Source organism: Aricia agestis, chromosome 19, assembly GCF_905147365.1.
Source record: "Aricia agestis chromosome 19, ilAriAges1.1, whole genome shotgun sequence".
NCBI classification, from domain to species: Eukaryota; Metazoa; Arthropoda; class Insecta; order Lepidoptera; family Lycaenidae; genus Aricia; species Aricia agestis.
Window position 1 is genome coordinate 4,458,732 of NC_056424.1, and position 18,170 is coordinate 4,476,901.

At 36.9% G+C, this 18,170-nt stretch overlaps 1 protein-coding gene across 1 annotated transcript in view; it reads right to left on the minus strand.

Moving 5' to 3' along the window:
* The window catches only part of LOC121736737, a 39,414-nt gene extending 24,914 nt beyond the window's left edge, over positions 1 to 14,500 (minus strand). The window contains exons 1-3 of the mRNA XM_042128123.1: positions 14,360 to 14,500; positions 13,699 to 14,113; positions 12,692 to 12,837 (exon numbers count right to left, since the gene is read on the minus strand). Of these exons, the coding sequence (XP_041984057.1) occupies positions 12,692 to 12,837; positions 13,699 to 14,113; positions 14,360 to 14,500 (702 nt within the window). The remainder of the gene's footprint in view (positions 1 to 12,691; positions 12,838 to 13,698; positions 14,114 to 14,359) is intronic.
* Between the last annotated feature and the right edge of the window lie 3,670 nt (positions 14,501 to 18,170).

Genomic DNA, 18,170 nt, shown 5'->3' on the forward strand with positions numbered 1-18,170 from the left:
TCACTCCCGGGTCATTTTCGTGTAAGGTTCACGAGAGACGGCTCAACACTGAGAAGTCATCTTTAAAAGAAAGTGGGCTGCTATTTCCCATATGCCAGTATGTCGTCGCAAACCTGTAAGCTCTCGGTTCTGCTGCACGACTGTGCACCCTATTCACTCGCAAAAAGCGCTAATTTGCCACAAACATTTAATTTGTTTTCATTGACACTTGACTGTCGCTGACAGATCATAGTATTATGAATTATAATGTGTATGCAATTAAGTCGTTTTTCGAGTGGATTACTCTAAGCAGGATATTTGTTTTAAATCTTTTCTCTTGTTTGTTCGGTTGTCTTTAGGTGTGGTGGAATTCGGTAGATTTACGGACGCTTCGAAAGCTGAAAGTGACAGTTATTATTATTTTGAATTTGGAACTTACAGTTCTGTCAATGGCGACCGGCCTGAAGTTAGCTTTGAAATATGAATGAAGACTTTCATTTTTTCAGAAGCAACAACTTATGTAACCGTGATAACTTTGTAATAATTATTGTGACAGGTGCTTCCCATTGCCAGGGACCCCTTAAGTTTTAGATTGTATTGCACTTTGAGGTAGCCTGGTGGCAGTTGGATTAACAACTAACAAAAATGTCCAGCAGTGGAGAGATTCCTTCCTATCTTGAAGAAAATAAGATAAAATAATTGGGCTTTACACTTCATTAAAGGTTAGATAGACGGCATACCTTCAGACTGGATTAAAGTAACCGCAATCGAAACTCCATAGTTGCAGGTCGTTCTTCGCTATTGGGGTCATATACAGGAAAACTTTCAGTTTTTATAATATGACTAGCTGTCATCGTTGTTTTGCCATAAAATAATTTTCCCTGTTTTCGTGCTTTTCTCTTGAAGTTTTTCCAAAAAATTTTTTCTGTAGACCTCACGGAGCCCGAGACCTTTCAAACAATGCAAAACCGTGGAAATCGGTTCGTGCGTTCGGGAGTTATAGCGTCAGGAAGGAAAACCTGTCGCTGGCTTTTGGTGTTTTTGGATCTTTTGGTGTCTCCAAGTGTTTTGACCTACAATCTTCAACAATGTTGGCAGAAACAAAACCTTCAATAGCTGTTTAAGTGTTCAATGTTTTACGAGACAATAGGCGATTGTTATGTTTGACCTCGTATTAAGTGAATTTACTCTACAATCTACATTGATGTGACAATGTGTTTCGCAAGAAAAATTACTTTGCACTTCCTTTGTCAAAATATAATAAAACTCAAATAGAGATTGAATTTTATGTAACATGAAATCAACAAATCTTGAATAATTTTGAAAAGCGTAAAATAATATTGTACACTTTCCGACTTAGTAATATCATCATAATAATTATTACAGATGCGTCATCCATACTTTCATACTTAATATTATAAATGCGAAAGTGTGTCTGTCTGTCTGTCAGTCTGTCTGTTACCTCTTCACGCCCGAACCGCTGAACCTATTTGGCTGAAATTTGGTATGGAGATACTTTGAGACCCGGGAAAGGACATAGGATAGTTTTTATCCCGGCAAAATGTACGGTTCCCGCGCATTAAGCGAATTTTGGCGCAACGGAGTTGCGGGCATCATCTAGTTACTTATCACACGCTGCACAATCTTCATAATTTTTTTTATAGCTTCTCAAAAAACAGTAGACGCCAAACATATATTTTTAACTCACATAAAAACTACAAAAACCTTATTATTGTAAATAAAAAATGTGTCACAGCGTCAGTATATTTAAGAGTACAAACCAGAGTAGACAGAACTAGTATAGGCGCAGTTATAGGTCTACCAGGGGATCTGATGGCAATTTTTGACACCAGAATTTAAAAAAATATCCTTGATCATTGGATAAATTTTTATATTTGGATAAACATCCAAGTATAAAAATTTATCCACACACAAAATGATGCATGGGTCAAAATGATTTATTCCAATTAATAATAGAATATATAATATTAAAAGAAAATAAAAGAAAATAAATTGACTCTAGCAATACCGGGGGTATTGCTAGAATCAATTTATTTTCTTATTTTTTGCCATCAGATTCTGGTAGGCCTATAGTTCTGTTTACTCTGTACAAACATTCTCTGTGAAAATACAAGGCGCAAAACTACCATTTGATCGTGATTATGTTTGGAAAATTTATTTCAGCGTCTTCTCTTTCTTGACAGACTGTGAGGGCCCATCCACACGACGTTTTTTACGCTCGTTTGTATAGATACAAACGCAAGTTGAACACTCAGCAAACGGAAGGTAGCCGACACGTTTTAAACTTTATATTTGAAAAAACGCGATGAAAACGCACAGAATACGAGTGCACAGAAACGCGCGTCGTCATGTCAGTGCGCAAAAAATACGTCGTGTGGAAGGGCCCTAAGTTTAAACTTTTTTTGAAAAAAAAAACTATAAAAATAAATTCAACTAAAAAATCTCAATTAGGTACTTACAATAATTCAGTTTAAACTCTTTGAAAGTAAATCATAAACTTGTATTGTGCTTGTAATGTACTATAATTAATATGACGCATAAAAGGAAGTGAAGTAATTAAAAGTTTTAAAAATATATTTTCTTAACTTCACTAAGGGCCTGTTTCACTACTTCCTGATAAGTGCCGGATAGGCTATCCACAACATAACCGGACAGATAGAAGGCCTGTTTCACCACTTTCTGATAAAGTGCCTCATAGGCTATTCACAATTTTTTTGACCGATTCTCCATACTTGATCTGTCAAGTTAATTGGTGTATAGCCTTATCAGGAAGTGTTTAAACAGGCCCTCTGTCTCTCAAGTTAAATGGTGGATAGCCTATCCGGCACTTATCAGAAAGTGGTGAAACAAGCCCTCTACCTGTCAAGTTAAGTTGTGTAATCGGGAAGTGGTGAAACAGCCCCTAAGAAATGTGAAAACTCAAAAGTCTATTATTAGATAAACTGTAGTCTAGCATATCCGTCGGCTTTGAAATTGCATTCCAATAGATGATTAGAGTAATGTACGCTCGTCGTGACATCATTATCATTATCAAATCGCTTTCCAGCTGACTCATCGACCGACATTACTCCAGGTAGGGTTGCCAGGTCGCTAAACTAAAAAGCCTGACAAAGCAGTCAGGTTAGCCGGACTTTTGTATTAAAAAAGCCGGACTTTTTTGTAAAAAAACCCGGAAACCCTACAAGTACTTAAAATCTATACTTCTCAGTGTAGCAATATGAAGTACTTAAAATCTTTACTTTTCAGTGTAGCAATAATTTATGAAGTAATTAAAATCTATACCTCTCAGTGTAGTAATTACGCCAGTGCGTCTACAAATTTTCTATTGACAATTCAACATCTAACAGATGAAATGTTACAATTTATTAGGTGTAAACAGTCTAAAATTAGAAGAATTTTCATATAAAATGATATAGAGTCAAGGCTCTACAAAAGCCGGGCTCCCTCTAATTTTTTATCCGGATGCCTGGCAACCCTATCTCCAGGATCTACGATTTTCTATTCCCGTGAACTTTGTGACGTCATCGGATTTCTTTTCCTCTGGCCGCGGGCAACAGCTGCTTATAATTCGTAAAAAGAAAATAATTAAATACAATTACAATTACTTACCATAATGAACAAAACACTTGCAATATAGAGGTAATAAACGATTAACAATAAAATTAGGTAATTGATCTTACATAACGTGTGCCTTTCAGTTTTATGTTAAACCGATTATGTAACTAAACAATAGCCTCATTAAGCAAATTAAAGCTTCCATAATTTTCGAATATCTTGCTATTCTATAAAATGAGAACAGCCGTTAAGCAGCCGCCATTATAGGCAATTTATGTTTATTGCAATTAGTTCCGTTTTGACCAGGAACTAACCTACTTCTAAGTTCTACTAGAAATAATAATAATAATCTATATATATAAAACTCAAAGGTGACTGACTGACATGGTCTGTTAACATAGACATGGTGACATGATCTATCAACGCACAGCCCAAACCACTGGACGGATCGGGCTGAAATTTTGCATGCAGGTAGATGTTATGACGTAGGCATCCGCTAAGAAAGGATTTTGATAAATTCCAACCCCAAGGGGTTAAAAATAGGGGATGAAAGTTTGTATATAATAATACTTCTTAACGCGAGCAAAAGCTCGTAATCCAATATTTAATGTAGTAGTTCCGTTTTGACCAGGAACTAACCTACTTCTACTAGAAATAATAATAATAATCCTATATTAGTGTAAGTACTCACATACGGTTTTGCTCGATCGAGCAATAACGTCGAGCAAAACCCGCGGCTCGGGCTTTCGTCCACACATTCAGCATTGCTCGATAGTTTCACTCCAGTTCGAAGGAAATTAGCTACGAATAATAAAAACTGGTGTCAAAAAATTTGTCAAGCCGGCTCGATTCGAGCCTTCAAACTGGCTCGATGCGAGCCTTCGAGCTGTGAGTTTTGCGGTCCACGCGGTGGTTTTTGCTCGATTTCGAGTAAAACTATTGAGCAAAACAGTATGTGAGTACTTAGCATCAGGGCCCGATCTAGGGGGGGCAAACCGGGCAATTGCCCGGGGCGGCAAATTGAGAGCGGCGCGTTGTCGCGTCGGTGGCCTTCGTACGCGAGTCCGACTCGCACTTGGCCGGTTTTTGGGGCGGCCCATTATTTTGCCCGGAGCGGCGAAATAGCTGGATCGGGTGCTGCTTAGCATAAGTAGTGCTTAGTCTTACATAATTGTGTGCTATAACTTTTAGTAATCCTTACAAAATTATAAATGCAAATTCTGTATGTCTGTTACCTCTTCATGCTTAAACGGTTGAACGAATTTAGATGAAATTTGGAATGGAGCTACACCGCCCCCGTAACGGGTGCGGTGTTATTAATGTAGTATTTAATTCGTGTTGTAAGAATAATTAAAACCCGGTTACAATATCTGTGCAGACAAAAATCAGGTCTACAGATAAAAAAATTTGATAGTACTTATGAATCCCATGTTATATTATTACAGAAATTGGATATAACTATGGCAGTGGAACTATTATTATTTCATGTTCAAATAAAAGTTGGTGTGATCGTTTAGTACATTAGAGTTCAACGCGCTCAGCTCTTTATGATAAATGCGAGAAGATAATATTATTGTTATTATTATTTATTGCAGTTACTTGAAATTCTATATTGCTAGTTTATCTTACAATATTGTTGCCATAATATAATGTTGAATATATCTTATATCTTATAATATAATCTTATATCTTTAAACGAGCAATTCTTGTATATGTCGTAGGATGATTTGATAAATCCGTGTTTTCGCGAAATCCCTAGAATTTTCGCGAAAATTCGATTTATCAAATCATCCTACGATGTCGTAGGATGATTTGATAAATCGATATATATATATAATTGGAATCTCGGAATCGGCTCAACGATTTTCATGAAATTTAGTATATAGGGGGTTTCGGGGGCGATAAATCGATCTAGCTAGGAATCATTTTTAGAAAATGTTATTTTGTTTGTGTTTTATCGTATACCGAGCAAATCTCGGTCAAATAGCTAGTAATATCTTTAAACGAGCAATAGGGATGATGACAAGGTCAAAGATTAGCGAATTTTGTTAATAAAATAAAGAAATCACGGTGAAAAATATGTGTTCCCAAAATTACAGCTCGATAGCATTTTTATTTTTGTGGTATGCGCCTTCAAAGTTTAATAATCAAGTCGTTTTTTTTTTCAATTAAATTTCTTAATATTTGTATACCAATCGATAACTTATGCAATTAAAAGCAACTTTTGTTATGAAACCACTTTCATAAACGCAATATTTAATATACCTGTCGAACAAAGTTCTCTCCTGATGCGTACAAACTACGAAAGAGTGACGTCAGTCTTTCGTAGCACTTTGTATGGAGCGTTTCGGGCAGGTCTATTTTATGAGATGTTTGAATTGTCATATGTTGGTGAATTTTTAAGCTATGAGAGTCATTCTTTCAGCGATGTTTCTATTTTTTTAGGGTCTTTCAATTACCAATAAGAAAAAAAAATAGTCATCAAGCCTATTCTTGTATATATATATATATATATATATATATATATATATATATATATATATATATATATATATATATATATATATATATATATATATATATATATATATATATATATATATATATATATATATAATTGGAATCTCGGAATCGACTCCAACGATTTTCATGAAATTTAGTGTATAGGGGGTTTAGGGGGCGATAAATCGATCTAGCTAGGAATCATTTTTAGAAAATGTCTTTTTATTCGTGCTTTATCGAATACCGAGCAAAGCTCGGTCAAATAGCTAGTTATAAATGCCATGGTGTCACTCATGGATGTCATGGTCCAACGTAGAGCTTCTGTCCTTATCATAACCACAATAGACATAAATAAACTAAGAAATTATATTAAGACGCTCCCCCTACGGAGATGCCATAATTTACCGTTTTTAGAGCGTTATTAACTCATAATTTGAAAGCCACTAAGTTATAATAAAAATACAGCAATAATCTTCAGTATATGAACGTTCCTTTCATTGTTATTAACTTCCTATTTTTGTTTTTATACTCATGATATCAGCTTCCAAAGTAATACCAATCTATTTAAATTGAAGCATACATTCACTATCTCCCTAGTATTTACAAATAACGTATTTGAAACACACGCCAATAGATCGACAATTTCATTAACTACATACTGGACGTTCAAATTTTTTTAGGTCAATTTTGAACTAAGATAAGTGAAAAATAGGATTTTGGCGCGATCTCAGCAACGCGGCAAATGTATGGTCAAGGTCGTTTGCTCAGGGGATGGCCTTAAGTTTGTTTACGGATTTTAGTTTTTACCATCAGAACCTCATACACTGGCAGTTAATCTGACCTTCTGCATTTCGCTTCATCGAAATAACTTTCGTTCGATACCAATTTCAAAGTTATTTCCACAAACCAGTTGAGATTTCTCTACGTCAAACACGGTGGGCGACGGACTATTGTTATGCAAAATAATATTGTTCTACACTTTCCATTTCCGAACGAAAATGGTCTAGAACTCCAAATTTAAAATTTAGTACTCCGAACTGTGTCATGATAGCTGACAATACATTATCAGTGTGAACAAATTTATTTTGTAAGGTTTGTAAGGTTTTGTGACTGTAAATTATATCAAGCTTAGATATGTTTTAATCAACACCGTTTTTTGATTGGTTTATATTTTAATTTTCGCCAATCAAAAGTGCTAGTAAATAGATTAAACTCTTATCAAAAAACCTCCGAAACAGGCTCGGGGCATCAATGTTGTCAAAATTAATTTATCGCGCGAGTACCGTACATTTTACCGTGACAAAACTATCCTATGTTCTTTCCAGGTACTCAAAGTATCTCCACACCAAATTTCAGCAAAATCGGTTCAGCAGTTTGGACGTGAAGAGGTTACAGACAGACAGTTTCACATTTAAGGTGACGCGTTGATAATTTAGCTGTAGCGATATCGATTTTTCTCAGCAATGAATAAAGCTAAGAAATTAAAGTTCATTGTCAGTATTCATCATGTCTTTGAATTACCCATAGCAAAACACGATTGGTCAACTTTTATAACACAGAATTAAAAAAAAAAAGAGATTACCATTTTGCCAGCAGAGGTGAGTGATTTCAGCTTCCATAAGTACATAAATTGGTTTAAGCATGCACTTTAATTTGCTTAAATTTGAAAGGTTTAAATATGAAATGTATTTATGGTTTTTAAATTACGCGACAAAAACCATTTTGTTGCTTACGCCCTTTCCATTTTTTTTGCTATTCCATTGCTTGTTTTCTATGAGAGGCCGGGCGGGTCTCTCATAGAAAACAAGCAATCTAAAACATATCCAACATGGTTTTTAATTTAAGGCCCTGTATTCCCAAAAAACGGACGATTTTCAAGATTTAAAAGTGACAGTAGACACAAAAATATAGTAATTTAAATTCTGAAAAAAATATATGTGTTAGTTAAGGATCTAACACAGTGGAATTTATATTCCATTACACAATATCATGAATTTCACTTGATAGAAAAAAATCCCAAACTTACCTCTTCTTTTAACGAATTTTCCATACTATGTCTAGGGCGATTCGTTTTTTTGACTCGATTTAATTGATGTAAATCGAGTCAAAAAAACGAATCGCCCTAGATATATTCTTTGTCTTTAATTCAGTGCAAAAATTATCTGAAAATTCCAAATAATTTGGACATAGTATGGAAAATTCGTTAAAAGAAGAGGTAAGTTTGGAATTTTTTTCTATCGAGTGAAGTTCATGATATTGTGTAATGGAATATAAATTCCACTGTGTTAGATCCTTAACTAACACATATATTTTTTTCAGAATTTAAATTACTATATTTTTGTGTCTACTGTCACTTTTAAATCTTGAAAATCGTCCGTTTCTGGGAATACAGGGCCTTAACGCGGCGTCACATTAAAATATTACTATTGGATTGCACATTAAGTATATATTATTAATCATCACGTTTTGTTGTAGATTATAGATAGTGTCCTACCTATCTACACCTGTATGTTTTTCACGTAAGTACAAGTTTCATGTTCTTCCAACTTGTTTGTAATTTAGCTAGAATTAACATGACTTGTCATCACGTTTCATTCACAAAACTACGTAACTCATTTTCACTTACACAATATTTGTGAGATATTAGCATGTTGTATAATAGTAGGCTTATGTAGATACGTACTTGGTCTCTTCCGTGACAATATTTAACGAGCACATTCATGGGCGTACCCAGGTAGGGGCAGGGGGGGCAGCTGGCCCCCCATGGAAGATAAAATAAACGTCAATTTTCCTGGAAGTGTTGGAAACAAGATATCTTTTCAGTGAGATTAATAAAAGTCAATTTTCATGATTTTTTGTTTCAATTTACCAGACCGACCATCTTCACGAAGGTATGAAGATTATTTAGATTTAAAATTACTGTTAATCAACAACATTATTGTTAAATAGGTTAAATTATCTCGCTACTACTTTAAAATCTAGAAATTCAGTGATGATATTTATTTTAACAATTCCTTTTAAAAAAATTAATTTAATGCCTTATTATGCCACTTTGCATATATATCAAGGGTTTCACGCTAAATAGGGAACCATATCTAATTTACCACACCCAACGTCTTATTTGAAATGTTTAAGTTAACACCATGCAAAGTCCATGTCATGTCATGTTGTAAGTTTAGCAAACAATGGAATGACTGACCCACTTTTGACCCCACCGCCCACTCTGCGCGTAACGTGTTTAGTGAAAATACTGAAATGAACTTGCAAATAACTTTGTAAGTACTTATACACAGTTAATATAGTATTTTTATCTTAAATGATATCTAATCTTTATACGTGGGAGAGCCATGCTTCGGCACGAATGGGCCGGCTCGACCGGAGAAGTACCACGTTCTCACAGAAAACCGGCGTGAAACAGCGCTTGCGCTGTGTTTCGCCGAGTGAGTGAGTTTACCGGAGGCCCAATCCCCTAACCTATTCCCTTCCCCTCCCTACCTTCCCCTGTTCCCTTCCCTTCCCTCCCCTATTACCCCATTTCCCTCTTAAAAGGCCGGCAACGCACTTGCAGCTCTTCTGATGCTGCGAGTGTCCATGGGCGACGGATGTTACTTTCCATCAGGTGACCCGTTTGCTCGTTTGCCCCCTTATTTCATAAAAAAAAATGAAATTATAGGGTAAAAGTTTTCATCTCATCCCCTTATTCATGAAAAGAACAGAACGAATATTTATTTTTTACTGAACAGCTGTTTATCAGCTTTACAAACTTTACTTTGACATTACTTTGTTTTCTTCTAGATATTTATCACACGTATAACTTTTTTCTAAGGAATTGGCCCTATTAATAGCTGGTCTATTCAGTATTTGACAACTTGTAATTTAAGTATTTATTTTAGGGAAATAATAAAACGAGCGAATAAAAAATTACTTTGCGACTGATGATGAACATACTGTTTTAATAACATGAGCGGTATTAATTTGACTAAGCGAAAAATAAACTAAACTAACGACTAATATTGATTTATAATAAAATCCAGAACGAGCTTACAACGAACGAGCCCCTCCTCCCCTAAATCGTATGATTCTAAACTTTTACCGTTATATAATTTAAGTTCCTAAAAATAGAACAATACATATTTTGGGATCATCAAATCAAAGTATGAAATCCTTTCTATCTCTGTTAGAGCTACCACTTTTTTTCACATATAAAATTGTTGTTCCTCTTATCCAAATGAAGCTACTTACAAAAAATTTGCTTGATAGTGTTGTATAATCAAAACGCCGGCTCGTTGACAACTGATTTAATATACTTTTTAATACAATAAGAACTTCTTATTACGACATCTTCCCATACATAAAAGAAACAAAATGATTATTCTAAACTAAGTAAGTATGTTAAATAACAATAAAATAAAATGAAATAAAACAAATTGCTAATCTATCTCTGCTTACAACCTCGCGTCCGAGGAGGAGAATAATCAAATTCAACCGTTGATTCTAAATCAGATGGTTCATAGATTGAACCATGATCCCTATTCTCCTCTTCGGATTCTATCTCCTCACACGAGTTGTCAAAATTTTGCACAACAGAGTTATCTGTTGTGTTTTCTGTCACAGGCCTAATTAAGTGCCTGCGATTGCGTCGATAAATTCCTTTTTTATTTTTTACAATATAGGAACGAGGGGTCTCAGCTTTTCCGACCACCTTTCCACGAATTCGTTCATTATTATTTTCCACCATTATTACATCATCGCCAACACTTAATTCTGGCAGTGGCTTAGTATGCTGATCATAATAAATTTTATATTTTAACTGCTTATTTACAATATTTTTATATTGATCAGGGTAGTGACCGTGTTTCAAAAGATCTGGATGCACTGGGAGCCTACACCTTAGTCGGCGTCCCATCATCATTTTAGCCGGAGAATCAAAATTATCCCTAGGAGTATTTCTGTAACTCAGTAAATTTAAATAAAAATCAGTCGTACTCTCAACCGATTTTTTGATGAGTTTTTTAATCATCTGTACGGCCCTCTCACTTTTACCGTTGGACTGAGCATAATATGGAGATGAGGTTATATGCTCAAAACCCCACTCGTTAGAAAAAACTTTAAAATCCCGACCTGAAAATTGCGGACCATTGTCGCTTATGACAGTTTCTGGAATACCATAGCGTGCAAAATGCTCTTTCATTATATTTATAACTGACTTTGACGTGGTATCACTCAATTGAGAGACTTCCACAAAACCTGAATAATAATCAACTAAAATCAAATGGTTCTTTCTCGCATACTCAAAGATGTCAATACCAATTTTATTCCAAACCATATTCGGTACTGAAATTGGAATCATTGGTTCTTTACCGGGTCTATTTAGATTCTCTTGACATACTCTACACTTTCTCACATATTGTTCCACATCATCAGTCATTCCTGGCCAAAATAAAACTTCACGAGCACGTCTCTTACATCGATCAATTCCTAAGTGTCCATCATGTACAATCTTTAACATTTCATTTTGTAACGTAACTGGAATTAAAATTTGATTATTTTTAAAAATTACACTATCTACGCAATACAATTTGTCTCTCATTGGCCAAAAGTACTTCAAATCATTTCGAACTTCATACCTATTGACTGGCCAACCGTTCTTAATATAATTCAACAAACAAAGCAACATTTTATCTTTCATCGTTTCCTTTTTTATTGTACTTAATTTATTGATAGACATTGGAATATTTTCAATAACCATTTTTAATTGGCACAGTATAGCGTTACTAATATCCTCATCTAATAATTCAGGAAGTGGCGCACGCGACAGCGTATCAGGTAAATACATATATTTTCCGGGCTTATAGACAACAAACAAATCATATCCCTGTAACTTTAACATCATTCGCTGCAAGCGTGCTGGGATATCGTTTAATGCCTTTTTGAAAATGCTCTCAAGTGGCTTATGATCCGTCTCAACAATAACGTGTCTCTTGCCGTAAATGTATTGATGAAATTTTTGACAAGCAAAAACAATAGCTAGCAATTCTTTCTCGATCTGCGCGTAACGCTGCTGCGTCTGCGTAAGTGTCCGAGAGGCGTACTCTACGGGCCGGCCCGCCTGCATGAGCACGGCGCCCAGTGCAATGCTACTCGCGTCCACAGACAATAGTACCTCTCCGTCTACATCATACAGCGCAAGCACCGGCGACGAACTCAACAGTGATTTTAGTTTGTCAAAAGCAATTTTATGCCCGGCATCCCAACACCAACTTGTTTCTTTTTTTAACAGCCTAGTCAGTGGATATATATGCTCTGAATGGTTGGGTACATATTTAGATAAATAATTTATAGCGCCTAAAAATCTTTCTAAGCTCTTCTTATCCCCCGGTTCTGGCATATTCACAATAGCTTTAACTTTCTCAGTATCTGCCCGCATTCCGTCCTTATTAAATATATGACCTAAATAAGTTACCTCAGTTACACAAATCCTACACTTATCTTTATTAAACTTTAAATTAATATGCCTAGCTCTTTTATATAACTCACCTAGACGCGTATTGTGTTCCTTCTCATCTGCTCCCCAGCAAATTATATCATCGATGAAAGAATCTACTCCTTCTAGTCCTTCCAATAATTGTCTTACCTTAGCATGAAATATCTCCGGCGCACTATTTAATCCAAAGGGTAACCTCAAATATTGATAACGCCCAAACGGCGTTATGAATGTACATAAATCTGTACTCTCGTCGTCCAACTTAACAGACCAGAAGCCTGAAGTGGCATCTAAAACTGTAAAAAATTTTGCACCCTTTAATTTCATAGCGATTTCATTTAAAGTGGGCAGTTGAAAATGTGCCCGTTGAATGGCCTTATTTAGTGGTCTAGGATCTAAACAGACACGCAAACTACCATTTTTCTTGGCCACCACAACGATAGAATTAACCCAGGGCGTCGGATGAGTAACTTTTCTTATTATTCCTAACTTTACCATTCTATTTAACTCATCCTGTAACTTGTCGCGCAAAGCTAATGGAACCTTCCTGGGTGCACATATAACTGGTGATACCCCCTTATCAACAACAATATGATACTCGCCTGGTAAACACCCGATTCCGTTGAATAAATCCTCATTATTGGAGACACTCAAATCATGGATTCGTCTAATAAGTCCTAACTCCAAGCATGCTTGCAATCCCAGCACGCTTTGACAGACCATGTTCGCTATAGCAAACTTTAAACAATATTCCTTATTCTTATAAGACCATCTTAAAAAACCTACACCCTTTATAGGAATAAAGTTACCACTATACGATTGTAATTTAATCTTATGATTGACATTAATACATCTCAAGTCGAATCCTAAGTCCAAAAAACGTTCGTAAGAAATGACATTTATGTCAGCCCCCGAATCTAATTTAAATTTTTCAGACCCATTCTTACTATATAAAACTACACTCCAATCTTCCGATACACAATTAATTTCGGCAATATTATCTAAGGATGATATCGTAAACAACTCTTCCTCAGCTTCCGCGTCCGAAATATTTTGTTGGTCATACATTTGCTCTTTTAATTCAATATTGTGTACTTTCCGTACCTTACACATTTTCGAGAAATGATCAATATTATTGCATACGTAACATTGTTTACCTATGGCGGGGCACTCGCCAACATGCTTGCACTCGCCTCCACATCGACGACAACGCAATGACGTAGCCGTCTTCGCGAAGCCCCGTCGCAGCACACCGGCGTCAGCAGCGCCGACTGCGACCCGGTGCTCTCGCTGTGGCCAGCTCCGCTGTCCGCCGCGGCGCCCTCCGGTAGCGCTACTGCCAGCGCCACTGCTGCCGCCGCTGCCGAAACGCACCATGCGTGCGTTCACGCCATCCACGCGAGATGGCCCCGCTTGCAACACTCGGCTGCTCTCCTGCGACACCTCTTCGACCTGACAGATGCCAATAGCAGCATCGAGAGTCAGGTCTTCATGCCGCAGCATGCGATCGCGAAGTGTCTTGTCGCGAATGCCGCACACGATTCGATCTCTGATCAACTCGTCCTCCAGGTCCTTAAACTCGCACGGTTTACTTAAAAGTCTCAATGCAGTTACATATTGGTCTATAGTTTCACCAGTTTCTTGACACCTCATGAAGAAACTGAACCTTTTTACTATAATATTTTTCTTAATTCCAAAGTATTTATTAAATTTTTCTTCCAAAATTTTAATATCGTCTCGGTCCGATTCATTCGCAAATTGAAAAATTTCATAAATATCATACCCGTCCGGGCCGATGAGATTTAACAACAGACTGACCTGTACCCCGCTATCCTCCTTCTGCATCCCTGATGCCTTCGTAAAAAGGTGGAACTGAGTAATCCACCTTTTCCATGCGTCAGCCCGGCTGACGGAGTTGCCTCCCAAACAGAGCTCTGGAGGCGGACGAGCGTGCTCCATACTTGTAACTCTCTACTTCTTATTACTTTTCCCGTAATTAGAATATGGAATGTAAGCGTTTTATTTTCTTTCTAAAATATTTTATTTTTCCGCTGCCACCATGTTGTATAATCAAAACGCCGGCTCGTTGACAACTGATTTAATATACTTTTTAATACAATAAGAACTTCTTATTACGACAGATAGTAATAAAAAAAAATTGTTCTATCCCTGTCCGTAGTAGTCCCTGAATAAAAGTGTTTCATCAAATAGTTATTTCATATTCATTTTTTTTTTGTTTTAATGTGTGCTCATTATACTCAGCTCATTAGTGTATTTTTCAAAGTGGTTTTTGGTATTCGAAACATTACATTCAAGATAAAATGCCGCTCAGTATAAAAAATACATTTGCCAAATATTGAAAAAACTGCAGGACGTAACGTTGACACTCAAACAGATATTAGGTCGCTCAAAAATTATAAAGCTGCTCATTTTGTATTTTATGTAACTCAAATAAATAATTTCTAAGTTGCTGTTCTGTTAATTTCTCGTCACTTACTCTCAGTCGCTCAAATAGTAATTCTATAACCCAAATTTAGTAATTTTGACACCTAAAACTGTAATTTACAGTCAGTCGATTAAATACTACCCTTTATTTTATCAAACCTTTGTTCATCGAGTAGAAAATGCGGAGACTTATCTTTATTAAGTTCAAATACACATACACATTTAAGGCTGCTAAATTAAATATGACATTTCCAATAACGGTAAAGATTTTACTATAATCATCCCATTAAAATAAGTTTGACGTCTGAATCGTCGCTGCCAAATATCGAATTGCCGGAAGATACTACCAAATAAGCCGGTAATGTCGGACAGCCGGAGACTCTCCTAAATCGGCCGATAGAGTCGAAATGGCCGGAAGACGGTTCCAAATAAGCCGGTAACGTCGAATTATCGGAAGACGCTACCAAATCGGCCGATAGTGTCGGCCTGCCGGAGACTCTCCCAAATGGGCTGATAACTTAGGAATCTGCCGGAAGATGGTTCCAAATCTACCTCTAATATCGGAATGTGAAAAGTTTTCCCATATCGGCCGAATTTGGAATTGCCGGATCATATTCTCAAATCGGAAATTACTCATCTTACGGATGTTACGACACGGATGTCGGCCGGCGCAGGAATCTGTGGCTTATGCAACACGGTCAATGCTACGGTGACCATGTTGTTATAATAAGTCTAACTTATTAAAAATCTATAGTATAAATAAAAATAAATCTTCAATTTTGTTACACTCGCTTAAGCTCGAGAACGGCTGAACCAGTTTGGCTAATTTTAGCAGTGAAATATATTTTGTAGATGTCAACTTTGTATCATTATTCGTTCCTCTCCTTTTTTATTAAGAGGGGAATGATACAAAGTTCATCAGGTCATGTAGTAAATAATAATTTTTTGACTTTTGTCTTTTACTAAATAAAGAATTAAAGAGTCTGATTATGTATGGAGTGTTTACTACAAGGAGAGGAACGAATAATGATTACTTTATTTAATGAATATTTTTTTAGTAATTTTAAAAGGTACTTTTTATTGTTCAATTGTTGTAATGCTGACGTTATTGAGAGTGGGTGTGATGCTATGTAGAGTGTACCATTGTATGGTAGACAAGCTAAACCAACCAAAGTCAATTGATTTCGACGCTTTAGAGAGTCTGTCGTTAAATAGAGTGACGTTACATGGAGTTTACACTGTATGTTTTATTCTATCAGCTCGGTGAAGGTCGTAAGTGCGGATCTTCAACTAATACTCCTGAGTCCCGGCCTGTCCTTAGTATGCCAGCATCATGGTGTCCGTACTACTCTCGGAGTGAAAGTGCGTGGCGCGCCCTTCGGCCTTGCGGTGAAAGTTCGCGCCTCACCTGCCACCGCACCGCGGCAGCTCGCCAACGAGCTGGCTCACCTGATTGTAAGTGACTCTGTACACATTGTTCACGCACACGCAACTTATCTCCACCGCACACCGTCAGGTCGATAACGAGCACGCTGATCACCTGATTGTGATCATTACTACCTACACCTATCTTGTGATCATTACTCACACACATGTAGACACTCATAATAATATGAAACTTTTCTTTGTGTTACCAACATAAAAGTGCTACCATATTGGAGCAGACAGATCACCTGATTGTAAGCTCATTGTTCACATACGTGTTCGTGTTATCAGTGAAACAGTATCTTTTTTTTTATGAAATAAGGGGGCAAACGAGCAAACGGGTCACCTGATGGAAAGCAACTCCGTCGCCCATGGACACTCGCAGCATCAGAAGAGCTGCAAGTGCGTTGCCGGCCTTTTAAGAGGGAATAGGGTAATAAGGGAGGGTAGGGAAGGGAAGGGAAGGGAATAGTTGAGGGTAGGGAAGGGAATAGGGTAGGGGTTAGGGGATTGGGCCTCCGGTAAACTCACTCACTCGGCGAAACACAGCGCAAGCGCTGTTTCACGTCGGTTTTCTGTGAGAACATGGTATTTATCCGGTCGAGCCGGCCCATTCGTGTCTCTCCCACGTATCTCTGACAAATCACCTGATTGTAAGCGACTCCCGCACGCTATAAAGTTCAGGTCTCGTTTCTTTCGAGGTTTTCAATGGGGATCGTTTTTCTGTATGGGCGTAGCTAGGTACGGACAGGGGGGGCAGCTGCCCCACTCTACAAGAGCGATCGGAGTTTTTGGGATAAAAATTATTCTATGTCCCTTCCAAGGAATTTAAGTATATCTCCATACAAAATTTCATAAAAATCGCTTCAGCAGTTTTGATGAAATATGATAAGGAGGTGACAGACAGACAGACACACCTACGCATTTATAATATTAATATAGGAACTCTTTATAAGGGACACATACACACCCTAAACTACAATTTCAAGTTGGCCCGCATTTAAAAAAAAAGTAGCCCTGACCTCACTGCGACCCGTAAGGATCTATTATGAGAGCGACCTATGAGAGCTCGCACATTTTTCCAACTAAATTGTACAACTAAATAATTGGACACTGTTTAAGAACCGCGATTCCTTTTCGATTACCCACAATTAAAAAGTTGTCAAAATAAATTGTGAAACTACGCAATTTAGTTGTACTATAGTCGGCCAACTTGAAATTGTAGGTATATCTGCGGTGACCCGTACTGTATGTCCCAAAGGATTAACCAATGTATATTTTAGGGAATCCTGTATAACATTAAAATACACGGGTGTAACAAAACTAAGTGATAATACTTTAGGGTGTGTACACGTGACCCTTATACAGTGTGTAACAAAAATAAGTGATAATACTTTAGGGTGTGTACACGTGACCCTTATACAGTGTGTAACAAAAATAAGTGATAATACTTTAGGGTGTGTACGTGTTCCTTGTAGAGAGTTCACTGTGAAAGTAGCAGCTCTGAAAGACGAAAAATTTTTTTCACTTTTGTATGGGCAACGGCCCGAGCGTCACGAGTTTCCCCATACAAAAGTGAAAAAAAATTTTGGTCTTTCAGCGCTGCTACTTTCACAGTGAACTCTCTACAAGGAACACGTACACACCCTAAAGTATTATCACTTATTTTTGTTACACACTGTATAGAGTTCACTGTAAAAGTAGCAGCGCTGAAAGAGCTATTTTTTGGAGATTTGTATGGGCAAGCGCCCTAGCGTCA